The sequence below is a fragment of the Pan troglodytes genome, chromosome 7 (genome assembly GCF_028858775.2).
Source record: "Pan troglodytes isolate AG18354 chromosome 7, NHGRI_mPanTro3-v2.0_pri, whole genome shotgun sequence".
NCBI classification, from domain to species: domain Eukaryota; kingdom Metazoa; phylum Chordata; class Mammalia; order Primates; family Hominidae; genus Pan; species Pan troglodytes.
In genome coordinates this window covers 111852919-111872906 of record NC_072405.2, presented here as the reverse complement: position 1 = coordinate 111872906, position 19988 = coordinate 111852919, and the positions used below count along the sequence as shown (strand labels likewise).

The following is a 19988-nucleotide window of genomic DNA, read 5'->3' as shown; positions in this document are numbered from 1 at the left end:
AATTCCTGGAACTTACTTGGGGAATTTTAACTCAAAAGATGAAGGATGGAACTCAGGAATCCGAATCCTTATCAAGAACTCCTGTGATGTGGGAAAAGTTTTTTTACAAACAACAGTGCAAGAGATGGTTTTTGAGTGTGTGAGAGAGGAGTCCTCCTTGGGTTCAAGTACTTTGGGGAAGGCTAATGCCTGCAAAGTAGACATTATCTAAAAAGATGATGCCGCTGCATCCCACCATTTTTCCCAATCTCGCCTAATCTCATGACCTTTAAAGGCATCCAGACATAAACAGCCTGAATATCAGGGCTTCAGTATCAGGCGAGTGAGACTGAAGGGCTCCATAGCACCTGCACATTGGATTTATTCCTTCATACTAGTTTTGATAAGTGTCTGAAGAATATTTCAATCCACAAGTGAATCAATGAGATCATCAGTGGGGTGGGGGGCAGGTGGCCTGAGAGTGAAATACCCATTCCCCAAGTCATGTCCTTGAGTGAACAAGGACTGCTGCCCCATAGCTTCAGCATAGTTTGAGGGTGCCTCACTGGCCATGAGAACCACAGGGCTGCTGGCCCCGCAGTTGTGCACAACTGCATTGCAGCTAATTTTAGCAAGTCTCAGGACTGCGGCGGTTTCTGAGATGGACACCAATCCTTGTGTCTCTCTTGCTCCCCTTTCTCTTTCTACCCACTTAAGAGAAACCAGCTATATCCATTGATCTGCCACTGCTGGCTCTTGTTCTGCAGGTCAAAGTTAGCCAATCTCTGCTCCATCCCCAAATCTAAGGCCATGGCACTGCCTCTTCCCTCCTGTCTTTGGAAGGATCTCCCAGGCATCTAGCTTTTTTGAGAAAAGGCAGTCTGAAAGTCCCTAGCCACTGTCCAAGCTCCTTTCCTTCAGCTAAGCCAGCTGATCAACCACAGGATAGTCACAGGTTGTTCTAGGGACAGCTGAGTGTGTTCCTTTTTTGCCAGAAGCTCAGGGCAGGCTTCTTCATTGACCCCCTCATCTCCAAATCCAAGGCCATGGGAGAAGCCTGAGAGCTCTGAGGAAGGCCTCCAGATATACAGGGGGATATACAGGCAGGATATACAGGGGGGTGCTGATTGGACTGCCTGGCAAATGCTGAAACCAACAGACTGAAAAGTCTGCACTTTTCCTTCTGATTCCACCTCAGGCTGACAGCTGGGCTCATGACACCCGGGGGCAGGAGAGGTCAGTGGACTGACAGTCAGGAGCAGCTAGGTAAGTCCACTTTTCCTCTTCAGATTAATTTACACTTTGTATATTTTGGAGAAATCTTGCCAACAGAACAGGTCAGGTTGCCAGCTTTGACATGGAACTGAGGCCAGAGTTATGACAGTAAACTAAACAATAAGAACAATTTAACTCAACTATCCCTTCTTCTGGAAGGTGTGGAAACCTAGCCCCATAAAATCCCATGGGGCACAGACAGTGCAGACACAAATCATCATCATGGTCTTGGGAATTAAAAAAAAAAAAAGGTACTGGCATGCTTATCTTGATAAATTATAAAATTCTTCCTCCCTACTTTGTGTCCTTGTTCTTATCCAACAAGTAAGACTGGATGAAAATGTTAAATGGGTTTTTAGTGTTGATGTGTTTTAAGAAACAGCTATAGGCATTTTATTACCATGTTGGGTCATGAATAACAACAAAAAAGCCGTGGTTGTAGAGTTGCTCTGTCTCATGAATCTAATAAAAGAACACAGAATACTAGGGGACAAAATACATCCAAAAGAGAAAGTAAAGCCAGTAGGGATTTCTCTTTCTACACCAAGGTCAATTCCATTGAGTGTTTGCATGCTTAGAATGCAAGAAAAACTTAAATGTGTCAGTATGCTCCTGTTTCTCAAAACAGATGTTTCCTCAAAGGACTTTGGGTTTAAAAGAAAACTAATTGATACAAAAATTCATTAAAACCCAATTGATTTGGTGAAAAACAATTCTGGTTAATGCTAAGGAAATAATTATTTTTTCTTTTTTCACACAATTTTTTGTTTATCACATAACAGAAATAATACTAAAAATAAAAAGAAAAAATCAGCCATATCTCATAACCCTGTAAAAAGTGTTGCAATTTTTCTTGCTCCCTTCAAATTCAGTTATATATTTGGGATCATAATATAAACACAAATTACTACTCTACATTTTTTTCCACTGAACATTATCATAACTAGGTCCCATGTTGCTATGTAGTTTCCATAATTAAAATTTTAGTGACTGCATAATATTCCATCAACTTGAGCTACCATAATGAGTTAATTATTGGACATTTATGTTAGTTTGAGATCTTTCGTTTCACTTGTAGATATAACTAGAAGACAGGAATTTTTTTAAGGGGGCTTGCCTACAACCTCATTTTTCTTTTGATGTGAAATGATTTACCTATTAAATGGGAACTTTTTATTTACTAAGCGAAAATTTGTTGAATGAGTTTTATTTAAGCGGAGACTTTCCCCTTGTGCAACTTTATGCAGTTATAGGTGCAGTTCAACTTCTCACCATTAGGTGGAGCTCTATTGTGTTTCAGGATAATCCTGGCCATGACAAAGTTGACAGAACAAAACTTCTTAACAGGTTATCAGCCTTCTCACTTTCTTCCTCTTCCACGCTTTGTCAAGGCTTCACTAATATCAGCTTACTCTCCTCTTCGACTTAGTTTCCTCTCCTGAGACATTCCTTTCTATAAAAATGCATTTACTATAGGGAATGACATTGACTTTTTCTCTAGTGAATGGAAGGTAAGTTATTTTTGAGGTCAACACTGTCTGAAATGCTTCTATCTTAAAGCCCTACTTGCCCTGTGGATGGATGGGAGGTGGGCGTCAGCTGGTAGGTCATACCTGTCCGGTCCTCTGCAGGTTTGCAAAGTGAACATCAGGTATGAAGAGAACTGGCTGTGAGTGGAGATCAGGCATGGTTTTGAAGTAGGTGATGTCACTCTTCTTCTGTAAAGGTATGGCAGCCAACTTCCCATCAGAGGCTGGATGGGATCACAAAACTCATAAATGAGAGAGTCATATATGACTAAGAACTCTCAACTGTAAGTCCTAGTCTTAAAGTCCACGATTTTCTCATATGAAGCTTTCTGAATACCATAGATGTGAACACACTTCAACACCTCCCACCACCTCATCCCAGCAAAACAAACAGGAGCGTAGACTTCAAGTGAGCACTGCTGAGGTGAAGCTCGAGGCCCCTCACACCCTCCTGTCCTTTCATGCACCCAAGATTCCTTGTCTGCAGAAGGAGGATGCTGGTGTCCACATTATTACAAAGTCCTTCCTAGCTCAAACACACTGTGCTCATGTGATTCTATTTGCTTTTCACAGGGATAATCAATCACCCTGTCTCCACTGCCAGGGGAAAGCAAACCATGCCTTGCATGTATGCAGTTTTACCTGCAACCCACTTCTTCCACCTGTTCCCCCAGTGGACACAGCCCACCTGGAGTCTTTAGAAAGCAACATTAGTCTCAGTGAAACTCACAGCTGTTGCATTGAGTTTGGGAGGCCTGGCCTTTCCCTTTCTTCCTGTTCTGCTTCCGCTCTTCATCTCGGATTTTTCTTTCTGCTCCCTGATAGGAAAAAAACAAATACAAAAAATGCCAGGCATATTAGCAGAGCATGCAAAAGTCATGTCACACATAAGTCATGAGGATATGAAACAATACAGGGGAGGAGGTAACCAAGCAGCCCCATTTCCATTCCTCTGGCAAGGTTAGGTTTGGCTCTGAAAGCCAAGACCACTCATAAGTCTATACCACATTTGTGACCTGTGAGGGATCCCACCTCTCCCAGATTTTCTCTCCTTTTTTGGTATCTTTCCTATTTAAAGAAATTCAGTTTTGAATCCATATGGAAAGAATCAACCCAGTTCCCTAAACCAGTGAAATCCATTAAGTGACTTTAGTGATTATAATAAAATGTCAGAAGATGAATCATTGACCCATTAAATTTATTCCTAGGCATGGAGAGGGCTTTAAAGTGTGAATTCCCTATAAAATGTTTCCTTTGCTTTCCTTTTAAGCTTTAAAAAATTATTACAGTGTTGGAAATGAAAGAAGCCATAAGGAAACCACACAAGATGTAGGACCACTTTGTACGTGTAAGCATGGTTTTTGTTTTTGTTTTAATATTTCCATATGTTCTTAGAGATGGTGCTCATTCAACCAAATAGAAAAATGTTTAGTCTATTAAACTCCTTTTTGCTCCTCTGTTTTTGCAATTTGGCTTTTCCATGGGCACCTCTTGCCAAATTGCCAAATTGCCCCCTACTTAACCAATTGACCACCACCTTATATCTCTTTACTTCCTGGCCTATAATGATGCCCTATCTTTTCTCTTTGGTTATTTCTCTATATGAGCTTTGAGAACTCATTTTCTTCTCCTTATCCCCCAAATATAGACATTCCAACGTGGGTTCCTTTTCCTTGCTCTATCTCTACTCTTGCTGTGGAAGAATTAACCTGTATCTTTGTTTTCACAAGGCACTAGGCAGGTGACACTCTGATCAACATCTCCAACCTAAACTCCTTCCCTAAGTTTCAGATTCACATTTACAGTTCTTGCCCATTGTGGTGGCATATTTAGGGAGCAGTAATGCACAGAATGGCCAGCAACCTTTCACCCTTCCGAAATTGTCCCCAAATCATCACATACAAAACAGATAGATTTAACAATATAAAAATGTAATCCTTCTGTATGCAAACAAATCAATTAAAAGACAAAGGACAAGTTGGCGAAAATACTTGCAATAAAATATCACATAAAATATCAAATCCTTAATATATAAATAAATAATGGTTCAAATTTTTAAAAACAGCTAACATACTAATAGAAAAATGGACAAGAGTCATGAAATAGGCAATTCACAGAAAAAGACACACAAATGGTTTGAATTATTACAAAACAATGAGATATATTTTTTGTTTATCAAATTGGCTTTTGTAGAAAAGCAGATTCCCAATTCTGGCCAGCATGACGCCATGACACAGTGAGAATTTATGGTCAATGAAGGCTTCACAAAAGAGATGCCTTATGGCTTTTAAACTAATTTTTGGAGAATGAGTAATAATAGCTAACTCTGTGCCAGGGAATTTCTAAGAGCTTTACATAATAGAATTGAAATAGCTGAATATTTTAACCAGATCATTTAATTATGCATTTTTATATTTTAAAAACTACCAAATGGAATAATTATCTTATTACCAAAGGGGGGGATTTTATAGTGCTTCATATGAAGTTTTGAATTGTCATTGACACTTGCAGATCATGGAAATTCACAGCAAAAGAGGCATAAAATATAAAACTATCTGCTTGGGAAGTCTCTTCATGATATATAAAGGTTTTATACAGTTTTGTGCTAGAAAACATATTTTCAAAAAATGAAGTGTTAAATGCGCAGATACAGTCTTCAATTGGATGTGAAACATAAGCAAAGGGGTTCTTCAAAATACTAAAGTCTGTAATAGGAGCTATTTTTTTCTTGGGTCCATGTAAGGCATTTTTCTATGTGCTAGGGACTCTGTACAATATAACATTTAATATAAATAAAATTTAGATATTTGTTAACCTGTATAAATTATAGCTGCCCCCAGAAACACCCCAAGTTGGGTCAAGGAATTTGATTTCTGAGTTAATGTTTTATTTTGTACTATTTATGAGGAAAGGGACAAGAATTAATCTGTTTCAAGATTTATATACAAGCATACCTCAGAGGTACTGTGGGTTCAGTTCCAGACCCCCATAAAAAAACAAATATTGAAATAAAAAGAGCCGCACTTTTTTTGTTCCCCAGTGCATAGAGAGGTTATGTTTGCACTATACTATATCAAGTGTGCAATAGCGTTATGTCTAAAAAATGTACATACCTTAACTTAAAAATACTTCATTGCTAAAAAAAAAAAAAAATACACACTGAGGCTTTAGCAAGTTGTAATCTTTTTGCTAATAGATGGTCTTACCTTGATGTTAATAGCTGCTGACTGATCAGGGTGAGGGTTGCTGAAGGTTGGGGTGGCTGTAACAATTTCTTACAATAAGGCAAAAATGAAGTTTGATGCATCAATTAACTCTTCCTTTCAAGAAAGATTTCTCTGTAACACGTGATGCTGTTTGATAGCACTTTACCCACAGTAGGACTTCTTTCAAAATCGGAATCAATCCTCCCAAGCACTGCTGCTGTTTTATCAACTAAGTTTATGTAATATTCTAAATTCTTTTTTGTCATTCCAACAATGTTCACAGCCTCTTCACCAGTAGTAGATTCTATCTCATTTTCTTTGCACATCCATAAGATGCAACTCCTCATATGTTCAAGTTTTCTTATGAGATTGCAGCAATTCAATCACATCTTTAGGCTCCACTTCTAGTTCTAGTCTTGCTGTTTCCATCACATCTGCAGTTACTTCCTCTACTGAAGCACTGAACACCTCAAAGTCATCCGTGAGGGCTGGAATCAACTTCTTCAAAACTCCTGTTAATTTTAATATTTTGACCTCCTCCCATGAATCATGAATGTTTTTAATGGCATCTAAAATGGTGAATTCTTTCCAAAAGGCCTTCAACTTACTTTGCCCAGAACCATCAGTGGAATCACTATGTACACCAGCAACAGCCTTACAAAACATATTTCTTAAATAAAAAGACTAGAAAATCAGAATTATTCCTCAATCCATGGGCTGCAGAATGGATGTTGTTGTGTTAGCAGGCATGAAAACAATATTAATCTTTTTGTACATCTCCATCAGAGCTCTTGGGTGACTGGGAACATTGTCAATTAAAAGGGATCTTTTTTTCCTGAGCAGTGGGTCTCAACAGTGGGCTTAAAATGAAGCCCACCAAAAACACATAAGCTGTCATCCAGGCTTTGTTGTTTTGTTTACAGAGCACAAGCAGACTAGATATAGCAAGATTCTTAGGGATCCTAGGATTTTTGGAATGGTACATGAGCACTGACTTCAACTTTAAGAGAGCAGCTGCATTAGCCCCTAACAAGAAAGTCAGCCTCTCCTTTGAGACTTCAAAGCCAGGCATTGACTTCTCTCTAGCTATGAAAGTCCTAGGTGACATCTCCCAATAGAAGGCTGTTTGTTCTACAATGAAAATCTGCTGTTTAGTATAGCCACCTTCATCAATGATCTTAGTTACATCTTCTGCATAACTTGCTGCAGCTTCTACATCAGCACTTGCTGTTTAATCTTGCACATTTATGTTATGGAGATGGTTTCTTTGCTTGAATGTTACGAAGTCATCTCTGCTAGCTTCAAACTTTTCTTCTGCAGCTTCCTCATCTCTCTCAGCCTTCATAGAGTTGAAAAGAGTTAGGGCCTTGCTCTGGATTAGGCTTTGGCCTAAGGGAATGTTGTGGCTGGTTTAATCTTCTATCCAGACCACTAAAACTTTCTCCACAACAGCAGTAGGGCAGTTTCACTTTCTTATCATTTGTGTGTTCACTGGAGTAGCACTTTTAATTTCCTTCAAGAACTTTCCTTTGCATTCGCACGTTGGCTAACCGATAAAAGAGGCCCAGCTCTTGGCCTGTGTCAGCTTTTGATATGCCTTCCTCCCTAAGCTTAATTATTTCTAGCTTCTGATTAAAGTGAAAGAGATGCAATTGTTCCTTTCACTTGAACACTCAGGGGCCATTGTAGGTTTATTCATTGGCTTGGTTTCATATGGTTGTGTCTCAGGCAATAGGAAGACCAAAGGAAGAGAGGGAGAGAGACTAGGGAACAGCTGGTTGGTGGAGCAATCAGAACACACACAACACTGATCAATTAAGTTCACCATCTTATATGGGTGCAGTTGGAGGTGCCCCAAAACAATTACAATAGTAACACCAATGATCATTGATCACAAATTAACATGACAGATATAATAATAATGAAAATGTTTGAAATGTTGAGAGAATCACCAAAATGTGACACGGAGACAAGAACACATGCTGTTGGCAAAATGGAGCTGACAGACTTGATCAATACAGGGTTGTCACAAACCTTCCATTTGTAAAAATTTGTTTTCTGTGAAACATAATAAAGCAAAGCACAATAAAACGAGGTAAGCCTGTATGTTCAATGTAGAATTTTAGCAAAATCACTTGCTTATTTTTCAGGCATTCTTTCATATGCCAAACCCAAAGAATTAACATAAAACATAGAGTATCTATACAGCAGATGGTGGCCCTTCTACAAAAGAAATTTCCTGCCCAGAATGCCCAGCTATCAGCATGACAAAACAGTTTTGATAGTATCCACTCAAGAGAACCACAATTCTTATGTCTAGAATAAAGTTTTTGACTTCACAGTGACCCTGGGAAGCTTCGATACATTCCATTAAAATAAAGAAAACATTCCTTGAGCAAGACCTTCCGAGTATTCCACCTCTTCCTATGATTCTTTGTGACCTCAGACTTTTAGAAAATATTCTTTCTACTGTTATTAAAGTGCAAAAGTCTAGTTCTTCCAGAGGAGAATAATTTGCTACAGATACTAAATTTGTCATTTGAAAATAATTCCCTCCATCTAAATGTTCACTATAGAGTGTTAAATTTGGAAAATATATCTGAAAAATTCCTGCCAATATTGTGATCATTTTTGCCACCGCTTGAGAGGTGATGGCTGTCTTTGTTTTTTATTTAACACTTAAGTTGCTCCTCTACATGTATTTTAAGAATGTGGCTTTATTTCTCTGTATTTCCACAATATGTAGCTATTGTTTGCAGTAATACAAAACCTTCACGAAAGATTGTGAAAGAATTTAATGTTAGCATAAAGATATGCACATAGGTAGGTATCTATGTATGTAGCTATATAAACAGATCCTGAATTTTTAAAATGTAGTAACACATGCATCTCAATAGAAGTATCTTAATACCAAGAATGATTAGGGAAGCGCTTTATTTTCAGCTGCAGTCTCACAGGTGTGAGATTAATTAGAATTAATTGATTGATTAATTAGAAATCAAGCTGGAGAACTGTAAATAGTACAGAATTCCATCTCTTGAAAACTATAGACTGTGATGAGAAAATGTATGGTTTTAAAATGGAATAGCCCTCAACTCTTTTGCCTAACAGGATAAGTCAAAGTGGGCATTTGTATTTACACACCCATTTGAAAAGCCTAAAAATTAAACTTTAATATCTCTTTTTAATCTCCCAGGAATTAGTTTTACCTGGATTTTGAAATTAGAGCTTCAAAAATGATGACAAATTACAGCAAAAGATTTCAGGTCTACTTTGTTAAAGAAATTGACAGTAATTACGATGAATACACCCTGCAGGACTCGTGAGATTTCTTCCTTATGATTTTCCTGACATCCCCGACTCCAACCCTTAATATCAGGATGTGTAACTACCTGCTAGAACCTCTTGACATCACTGCTCACTTGGAATAAATGCTTATCATTTACCCAACATTCTCCAACCATTTTCTTTTACTTAGCACTGATATTTACTGACCGATACGTAAAATAGGAGCTATTGGAAATGCCACCTACTTTCTGATTGGCAAGGTATTTGTTGACATAGTCCTTCCCAGTTTTTATGCATATTTACAAACATGTTCACACAAATAAGTGGTTCTCCCAACCATTTATCTCCTTGCCACAGATTACCCTCTTAACATGACTTCAGGAAACAACTGCTTTGGAAAAATCCATATAATCCTCTTTTTCGCCCTCTCCCTTTTATAGTTTAAAATAACTGAATGAAAATGTATAAAAATATTTTCAAACAAAAGGTATAATCAATCAATAATTGTCTCTGCCCTCTTAGTGTCTTAAAGTCCCTCTCATTCTAGGACATGGGTGAACAACAATATAACATCCTCTGTATATTCTGCATGCTTTTATTCTTTGTTTTTCTTATTATTTATTATATTAACACTATAATGTAAAATAATTTTAGGAGAATCCTTAATCCCTGTCTCTCACTTTCATTTCCAACTACCAAAGTGAATATGAATGGATTGCCAGGTTCCTCTATTCAATTCTACCCCCTCTTTCTCTTCATCTCTAACTTTATTCTTTATTTCCAAGAAGGGGATTCATGGAGGGGGATTCTACAATCTCCCCTGGAATATCTGAAATAAAGTAAGGAAATTCAAATTATTTAAATGCTTCCTTATTTGTGCTTTAAAAAATTATCTGTTATACATCATTTGAAAATGTTTTCTTAATATTTAATATGCTGAATTAAAGACATAAGCTGATTTTTTTGGTTCGGTTTTGTTTCTAAAGCCTACCTTGGCTCTTTGTTGAGGTTTTGAATTGCCAGTTGTCATTTCGGTATTTTATGTATAAAGTTATTTATCAATTCCAGGAGAATGAGTTTGAAATCAGGCCTAGATTTCCATCTAACTACTCTGCATTCTCACTGTGTGTCTCTGGGCAAATTGCTTATGCTGTCTGTACCTTTGATATTTCACCATTTCTATTCAACTGTGTCTATTGAGTTAACAGGCCTCTGGAAACTGTCATGGAAACTTCTCTACTGTCTTGGAAACTGTCCTACTAATTGCTGTGTCATGGAAACTGTCATGGAAACTTCTCTACTGTCTTGGAAACTGTCCTACTAATTGCTGTGTCATGGAAACTGTCCTACTATGTACTGTCCTACTGTGTACTGTCCTACTGTGAACTGTCCTACTGTGTACTGTCCTACTGTGTACTGTAAACTGTCCTGTGTACTGTCCTACTGTGTACTGTGAACTGTTCTACTGTGTACTGTCCTACTGTGTACTGTGAACTGTCCTACTGTGTACTCTGAACTGTCCTACACTGTTCTACTGTGTACTGTCCTACTGTGTACTGTAAACTGTCCTGCTGTGTACTGTCCTACTGTGTACTGTGAACTGTCTTACTGTGAACTGTCCTACTGTGTACTCTGAACTGCCCTACACTGTTCTACTGTGTACTGTCCTACTGTCCTACCAGTGTCATGGAAACTGTCCTACTGATTGCTGTGTCATGGAAACTGTCCTACTATGTACTGTCCTACTGTGTACTGTGAACTGTCCTACTGTGTACTGTCCTACTGTGAACTGTCCTACTGTGTACTGTGTACTGTCCTACTGCGTACTGTCCTACTGTATACTGTGAACTGTTCTACTGTGTACTGTCCTACTGTGTACTGTGTATTGTGAACTGTCCTACTGTGCACTGTCCTACTGTGAACTGTCCTACTGTGTACTGTCCTACTGTGCACTGTCCTACTGTGTACTGTGAACTGTTCTACTGTGTACTGTCCTACTGTGTACTGTGTACTGTGATCTGTCCTACTGTGTACTGTCCTACTGTGTACTGTCCTACTGTGAACTGTCCTACTGTGTACTGTGAACTGTCCTACTGCGTACTGTCCTACTGTGTACTGTGTACTGTCCTACTGTGTACTGTCCTACTGTGTACTGTGAACTGTTCTACTGTGTACTGTCCTACTGTGTACTGTGTACTGTCCTACTGTGTACTGTCCTACTGTGTACTGTCCTACTGTGAACTGTCCTACTGTGTACTGTGTACTGTCCTACTGCGTACTGTCCTACTGTGTACTGTGAACTGTTCTACTGTGTACTGTCCTACTGTGTACTGTAAACTGTCCTACTGTGTTCTGTCCTACTGTGTACTGTAAACTGTCCTACTGTGTACTGTCATACTGTGTACTGTGTACTGTCCTACTGCGTACTGTCCTACTGTGTACTGTGAACTGTTCTACTGTGTACTGTCCTACTGTGTACTGTAAACTGTCCTACTGTGTTCTGTCCTACTGTGTACTGTAAACTGTCCTACTGTGTACTGTGAACTGTCCTACTGTGTACTGTCCTACTGTGTACTGTCATACTGTGTACTGTGAACTGTTCTACTGTGTACTGTCCTACTGTGTATTGTAAACTGTCCTACTGTGTTCTGTCCTACTGTGTACTGTAAACTGTCCTACTGTGTACTGTGAACTGTCCTACTGTGTACTGTCCTACTGTGTACTGTCATACTGTGTACTGTGAACTGTTCTACTGTGTACTGTCCTACTGTGTACTGTGAACTGTTCTACTGTGTTCTGTCCTACTGTGTACTGTGAACTGTTCTACTGTGTACTGTCCTACTGTGTACTGTAAACTGTCCTACTGTGTTCTGTCCTACTGTGTACTGTAAACTGTCCTACTGTGTACTGTAAACTGTCCTACTGTGTTCTGTCCTACTGTGTACTGTAAACTGTCCTACTGTGTACTGTGAACTGTCCTACTGTGTACTGTCCTACTGTGTACTGTCATACTGTGTACTGTGAACTGTTCTACTGTGTACTGTCCTACTGTGTACTGTGAACTGTTCTACTGTGTTCTGTCCTACTGTGTACTGTGAACTGTTCTACTATGTACTGTCCTACTGTGTACTGTAAACTGTCCTACTGTGTACTGTGAACTGTTCTACTGTGAACTGTCCTACTGTGTACTGTGAACTTACTGTGAACTGTCCTACTGTGTACTGTAAACTGCCCTACTGTGTACTGTCCTACTGTGCACTGTGAACTGTTCTACTGTGTACTGTCCTACTGGGTACCGTGAACTGTCTTACTGTGAACTGTCCTACTGTGTACTCTGAACTGTCCTAAACTGTTCTACTGTGTACTGTCCTACTGTCCTACCAGTGTCATGGAAACTGTCCTATTGATTGCTGTGCTGCTGTGATGGCTAGAAGATTGGCATTAACTGAAATCATCATGGCCTGAAAGGCCATTGAGACTTTAGGGATATTTACTGCTATGCCACATGTCCCTAACCCCTGTGCAGTTCTTGTTAATGCGTTTTCTTTCTGTTTTCCTTACCATCTCTGCTTTCTCCTGCCACTGCTAAACCAGAACTCTCAGACATGTTAACAGTACATACACCTTTAATACAACTGACTGCAGCACCTTTAAGAGTGATGGGCTGAATTAACAGCATTTGCAGTGACCTGGATAAGATTGGAGACTATTACTCTAAGTGATGTAACTCAGGAATGGAAAATCAAACATCATATGTTCTCACTGATATGTGGGAGGTAAGCTATGATGACCCAAAGGCATAAGAATGATACAATGGACTTTGGGGACTTCTGGGGAAAAGTGGGAGGGGGTTGAGGGATAAAAGACTACAAATATCATGCAGTGTGTACTGCTCGGGTGATGGGCACACCAAAATCTCACAAATCACCACTAAAGAGCTTACTCATGTAACCAAATACTACCTGTATCCCAATAACTTACGGAAAAATAATTTTAAAAAAGAGTGTTGGGCAATAGTGAACTGGCTACTAATATCTGCTCCCTGTTCCTCTCTCTTCCCAGCATCTAATATGAAGTACTATCCTTTCACTTACAGTTAATCTCTGTAAGCAGTTAGTCAACTTATTTCTCACATACCCCTCCTATCCTTCCCAATTTTAAAATAATTGTACGATGTCTATACCTTGTCAGAATATACTGTCACACTGTCTCCACCATCATTTAGAATTAGATCTACAGGTAAATAGATCCTGAATGCTCACCACCCATCGTTTTATCAATGTCTTTACAGTAATGTTGCTTGTCTAAAGTTTGTTGACTACTAGAGTCCCCGAGAAGAAATATTCTCTGGATTTTGGGGGTTTATTTTGTTTCTGCCTGCAGTCTTTATACTTCAAAGTCAATTTGGCTGTATATAAAATCCTTGGCTCACATTTTCTTTACTTGATTACCTTAAATATCATTGTCTTCTGACAAGGTGTTGCTGTTGAAAAGTTTGATAATCAAATTTCCCTTATAAGTGATTTAATATTTATTTTATTTACTTAGATGCCCAAAGAATATTATTTTCTTTTTTCAAAAAGTCCAATAGCTTAACTATTTTGTATTGGTTATACTGGATCAATTTTCCCAAGTGGGTGGTGGGCTGTTTAAATACATATGCTTTCTGTTTAAAATTTTCCTTAGAGCATATGTATTTAAACGCATATTTAAAGCAATGTATTTTTAGTATTCCATCCCCCCAATTTTTTTTCCTCAAAGATTCCTATTATATGTATATTGGATTTTATTTTTTTTAGATAGGGTCTTGCTGTGTCACCCAGGCTGGAGCATAGGTCACCGTAACCTCAAACTCCTGGACTCAAGAAATCCTCCTGCTTCAGCCTCCTGAGTACCTAGAACTACAGACATGCATCACTGAACCTGGCTAATTTTTACATTTTTTTGTAGAGACAGGGGTCTCGCTTTGTTGCCTAAGCTGGTCTCGAACTCCTGGACTCATGTGATCCTTCCACCTTGGCCTCCCAAAGTGCTGGAATTACAGGTGTGAGCCACGCACCTGGCCTATATTACATCTTCTTTACCTTTCTTCTATATCTGTATTTTCTCTCACACCTCTTTCATTTTCTCTGATTTTAAAAATGTTATTGTTTTCCAGCTTGTTTTCTTAGAGCATTATCTTTTATATTTATTTACTCTTGTGTTGCTTCTAGCATAGTTTTTAATTCTAATCTATTTTAATCTTTTATTTCTAAATTCCTTGAGTTCCATCTCATCTCTTTTCAAGTCATTCTATTTTCTACACATCTCAAGTTGATTTTTTCAAATTGTGATTTACATTGATCTTCATAACTTCCATTATTTCCTTAATTTCATTTAGCTTATTTTGAAATGTTAGGCTACAGTTTTCACCTGTTCTGTGGGCCTTTTTGATAGGCATTCATTATTCATGGGGAAGTCAGTCTGATCTTAATCTCTTTTTTCATGAAACATTGTATGGGATTCAACTGCTTTTTCTTTTCTGTTGGTCATTTTCAAGTGAAATGAGTGAGCCAGGATTTCTTCTAGCTTCATGGCTCCCAGGATGCCCATCTGGTGTGTTCACAGAGTGATACAAATATAGTCAGATTTTCTGAGATCTGCCTACTCTGTATCCCGTCCCATCTTCCTCTTCATTTTTATTTTGACCTCTTTCCTTTTCACCTTTTTTTCTCAACTCAGCTTAGACTTTACTCCGATAATTTTTTTTTTCTCCAAAGCAGGATTTTGTCTTAGAAGGGAACTTTTGTTTCTGACTTCTCAGGATTCATAGAGCCTAAAACATTTCAATGCTCAGTCCTCTTGCACTCACTGGCAAATTAGAATCCACTAGATCTGTACCCTCCCACCCGAGTCTCACATGCTCTCCTGAGACAGCCCACTTCACTTTCCAGTGAGTACTTTGGAAAACTTTGTAGGATTCCTGTTCTTTGGCTATCAGGTGGCCCCATTACTTTCCCTCACAAATGCTGATATCACACAGGTTTTGAAATTGTTGATGCTTGGTCCCATTCATATTTGGGATTTGTGAGGATCTTCTGTCACCTAATCATAGGGTTTTAAGTTTTGCTGTTCACATTTTTCAACTCTTTTGGGGTGGGATTCAGGGAGATTCAAAGTACATGTTTACTAAGTGCATATGTACTAATGAACTTATTTTATAAGTGCTATTTCCATTCCAAAAAGTCCTAGATGAGGTCCCATTTAACCCACAAAATAATAACGGATGCCCTGATATGCTCTGGGACAGGGTCTATGCCCAGTAAAGAATATTAATCTGTTATCTGAGCTATCTAATTGGATCAAACTTATAGCACAATGTATTACAGACTAAAGTTTGTGTACCCCCAAAATTCATATGTTGGACTCCCAATTCCCAATGTGATGGTATTTGTAGGTGAAATTTTGGGGAGGTAATTGGGTTTAGATGAGGTCATGAGGGTAGAGTCTTTATGATAGAATTTGTGTCCTTAGAAAAAGAGACACCAGAGAGCTTGTGCACGTGCTCTGTCTCTATGCCATGTGAGGACACAGTGAGAAGGCAGCTGTCTGCAAGCCAGAAAGCGAGCCCTCACTAAGATCCAAATTAGCTGACACCTTGACCTTGGACTTTCCAGCCTCTAGAACTTTGAGGAATACATTTCAGTTGTTTAAGCCATCCAGTCTATGTTTTTTTGTTATAGCAGCCCGAGCTGACTAAGAAACAGTCAGTCATTAAATTAGTGATAAAAATGATAAACTTAAAAAAAAAAATAGTTGACTGAAGACTTCCTAGATATCTAACAGGAACTGAGAATAGAAGATTACCACTCCCATTGTGATGAGTAAAGTGAATATTTTGACACCACTAGACAAGTGAAGGTGACAAGGAAGAAATGCCATTAAAAGTAATATCTAATAAAAAAGATACCTTTATAAAAAACTGTCATCTTTACTCACTTTGTCACAGAAGACCTTGATCTGGCAATAAGCTCTATGAATGGGTTTATTGCTACGATTGTTATAACTGTATGTGTCAATCTGAATCATCAAAGGAAGTCCTTTCACCCCTTTTTGGGAGGAGAAATCTGTGCTCAAGCAATTCACGGTGATGAAAATCTGAGGGAAAGAGAAAGAAAAAGTTCACAAGTCACCATAAAAAGAATGTACAATAAATGCATAAACTTTAGACTTTAAGTCAAAATACTAAACAACCCCATAAAGACAACCGAAGAATATTTTGATATTCTTTTCACATAAAAACATGCTGAGCATAAAACGTATAATTTATAATTATACATTATTTTTAAAATCTGCTTTCATATTTAATCTTGAAACAGACCATTTAAACTGCTTTCCTGGAAGTATATCAGCAAAGTCTTATTTTATTTTATTTTATTTTATTTTTTTGAGACAGAGTCTCACTCTGTCACCCAGGCTGGAGTGCAGTGGCGTGATCTCAGCTCACTGCAACCTCCACCTCCCAGGTTCACGCCATTCTCCTGCCTAAGCCTCCCAAGTAGCTGGGACTACAGGAGCCTGCCACCACGTCTGGCTAATTTTTTGTATTTTTAGTAGAGACAGGGTTTCACCGTGTTAGCCAGGATGGTCTCAGTCTCCTGACCTCGTGATCCGCCTGCCTCGGCCTCCCAAAGTGCTGGGATGACAGGCGTGAGCCACCGTGCCTGGCCAAGTCTTACTTATTTTTTAAACCTGCATAAGTGGCCTGGGTAAAACACTGTTTCCTCAACATATCAAAGTTGCCACTTCTAATAGTTATATCAGTTATTCTAATCTCTGGCCTGTGGAATAAAAAAAAAAATCAGATAACACCTTCCTTTGCACATTATTGCATTGAAACCTAGTTATTTGTTTACATATCTGTCTTTGTTCCTTGATTATGAAGCATGCAATTTGAGACCACTTATTATTTTTGTATTACTGGTACCTAGTGCCTGGAGGAAAATAAGCACTCAATAAACATTAGATGAGCGAATCACTGAGTTTATCTGCAGAAAGCCTACGAGATTGGGAGTCAAATGCCCCAGGTTTTAGCTCCAGCTGTAACATTAACCAGCTAAGAAACCTTACACAAGTCACTTAATTTCAGATTTCAATTTTCCCTTTAGGATCCCTCCCTGCAGGACAAAATGTAGATACAAATATACTTCCAGGTTAGTGAAAAAGTAAAAGATTGTTAAATGTAAGATCTGAAACAGGAGAGAGAAAATATAGTGAATTAGTGAAGGCATCAACATCCTCACCTTACAGCACAGCGCATCAAGAGATATAAGAGAAATCACATGAATTCAAAAAAATGGAAACTCCAGGAAATTACTAAGATTACAGTGCTGACCAACAAAAGAATTAAAAATAATTATTTTATTTTATTATAAAATATTGGTAAGAAGAGAGGGAGGAGTGTAAATGAGCTAAATTTCTCCTCATTTTAAATAGTGGATGGCAGTCCATTGATACCATTTAAGAGTGATTTATCACGGAATTGAGGTATCAGTGTAGCACCCAGGTTTACATGGTAACTACGCTGATGATTAAGAGGTGGTTTCTGGGGAGATCCAGGCACACTATATTATACTCTTGGTACTATTTTCATTTGATGCCACATGTATTCTTTTTATTTAAAATAAAATGTTAAACTATTCATTGCTTTAAAATTGTAAAATTATGTATTCTGAAAACTATTTCATTAGAAATACTATTTAATGCTTGTCTTATTTGATTCCCTGGGTTTTCCATTCACCTTTAAGCCTTGGACCTGAAGTCCCTCACACCACAGCGACACTATGGAGAGCAGCCCTCAAGGAAGCAAAGCCATGAGAAACGGACTGCATGTTAAAGGCTTTTCAGCCGGGCGTGGTGGCTCATGCCTGTAATCCCAGCACTTTGGAAGGCTGAGGCAGAGGGATCACCTGAGCTCAGGAGTTTGAGATCAGCCTGGGCAACATCCCATCTCTACAAAAAGTTTAAAAATTAGCCGAATGTGGTGGTGCATCCCTGTAGTCCCAGCTACTTGGGAGGCTGAGATGGGAGGATTGCTTGAGCCCAGGAGGTTGAAGCTGCAGTGAGCTGAGACTGCGCCACTACACTCCCAACCTGGGTGACAGAGCGAGATCCTATCTCAAAATAAATAAATAAAATAAAAGCCTTTTGAATTTTTGATTTAACTACTAGACCTGATCTAGTTCATTTTAAACCCAAAGCCTGTAGGCTTTTGGCAATCCAGGCATCTCATTTGTAGTGCTACATCTCTATAAACCTCATTTTTATTTTATTTTTGAGCTCCTCACCTGGCACTGAGGAATGTCTTAGTGGGGTACCACATCCACACCAATCAGGCCAGATGACAGGGCTTAGTGACAGGCTGATTACAGCAACCCTATGCCCTGACCCCTGGGCTCTCACGCTTCCAGCCACTGCCTGAAAACAAGTGCCCAACAACGATCTAATTATGCCAACACATCTAGCAAACTAAGGTACAACACGAGGACCATCAGTAATAAAATTGTACTGTAGATGGGAAGTCAGGGGAAAAAGAAAAAAAAAGGTACTGTATATGGAATCAATGCTAAATGAGTAGATTTTAGCTACTTTTACCAAAAACAAAAAGAAATGGGTAACTGTGTGAGACGTTGGATGTGAGATGATGGATAAAGTATCTACATGTATTCCATAACATCATGCTGTGTGTCTTAAATATATACCATTAAAAGTTGCTTTTAAAAAAAGATGATCTAACTGCCAATACATTCATTTCCTTCATTCATTTCTTTAATTCATGTATTCATTCATTCAGTCTGTAAACATCCACACAAGCCCACAATGGGTCAAACACAACATTAGATACAGGGGATAGAGAAGAAACTCAAACCCCTGCTTCATTGAGCTGACAGTCCAAGAGGGAGATGGATGAGTGATCCAGCAGTGACCAACACAGGGTGGTCCTCTGTGTTGTGTGTACAGAGAGGCAGGTGTGCACAGAGGCCCCAGGAAGACAAAACAGAGCCCTGGGCATGGAGAACACTAGTGAAATACAAACCCACACATTCACTGGGCTTAGAGCAGGGGTCTGACAAGGACTGAGGAACAGTAAAGAAAAAGAGAATGACTAAAGATGCAAATGTCAGGTGATTCACAGGAACTGAGTGACAAAGACTACTAAGAAAGAACACACAGGCTGGGCGTGGTGGCTCACACCTGTAATCCCAGCATTTTGAGAGGCTTAGGTGGGTGGATCACTGGAGGTCAGGAGTTCGAGACCAGCCTGGCCAACATGGTGAAACCCCATCTCTACTAAAAATACAAAAATTAGCTGGGTATGGTGGTGGGCACCTGTAATCCCAGCTACTCAGGAGGCTGAAGCAGGAGAATCTCTTGAACCTGGGAGGTGGAGTTTGCAGTGAGCCGAGATCGTGCCATTGCACTCCAGCCTGGGCAACAAGAGTGCAACTCTGTCAAAAAGAAAGAGAGAGAGAGAGAAAGGAAGGAAGAAAAGAGAGAGAAAGAAAGAAAGAGAAAGAAAGAAAAAGAAAGAAAGAAAGAGGAAGAAAGAAAGAAAGAAAAAAGAAAGAAAGAGAAAGGGAGGGAGGGAGGAGGAGGGGAGGGGAGGGGAAAAAGAGAAAGAAAGAAAAGATAGAAAGAAAGAAAGAAAGAAAGAAAGGAAGAAAGAAAGGAA

The 19988-nt window shown here is 38.9% G+C and overlaps 1 protein-coding gene across 1 annotated transcript in view; it reads right to left on the bottom strand.

Moving 5' to 3' along the window:
• GRHL2 (grainyhead like transcription factor 2) overlaps positions 1–19988 on the bottom strand; it is a 178251-nt gene that overhangs the window by 34954 nt on the left and 123309 nt on the right. The window contains exons 9-11 of the mRNA XM_519890.9: positions 16256–16414; positions 3514–3601; positions 2868–3007 (exon numbers count right to left, since the gene is read on the bottom strand). Coding sequence (XP_519890.3) covers positions 2868–3007; positions 3514–3601; positions 16256–16414 — 387 coding nt within the window. The remainder of the gene's footprint in view (positions 1–2867; positions 3008–3513; positions 3602–16255; positions 16415–19988) is intronic.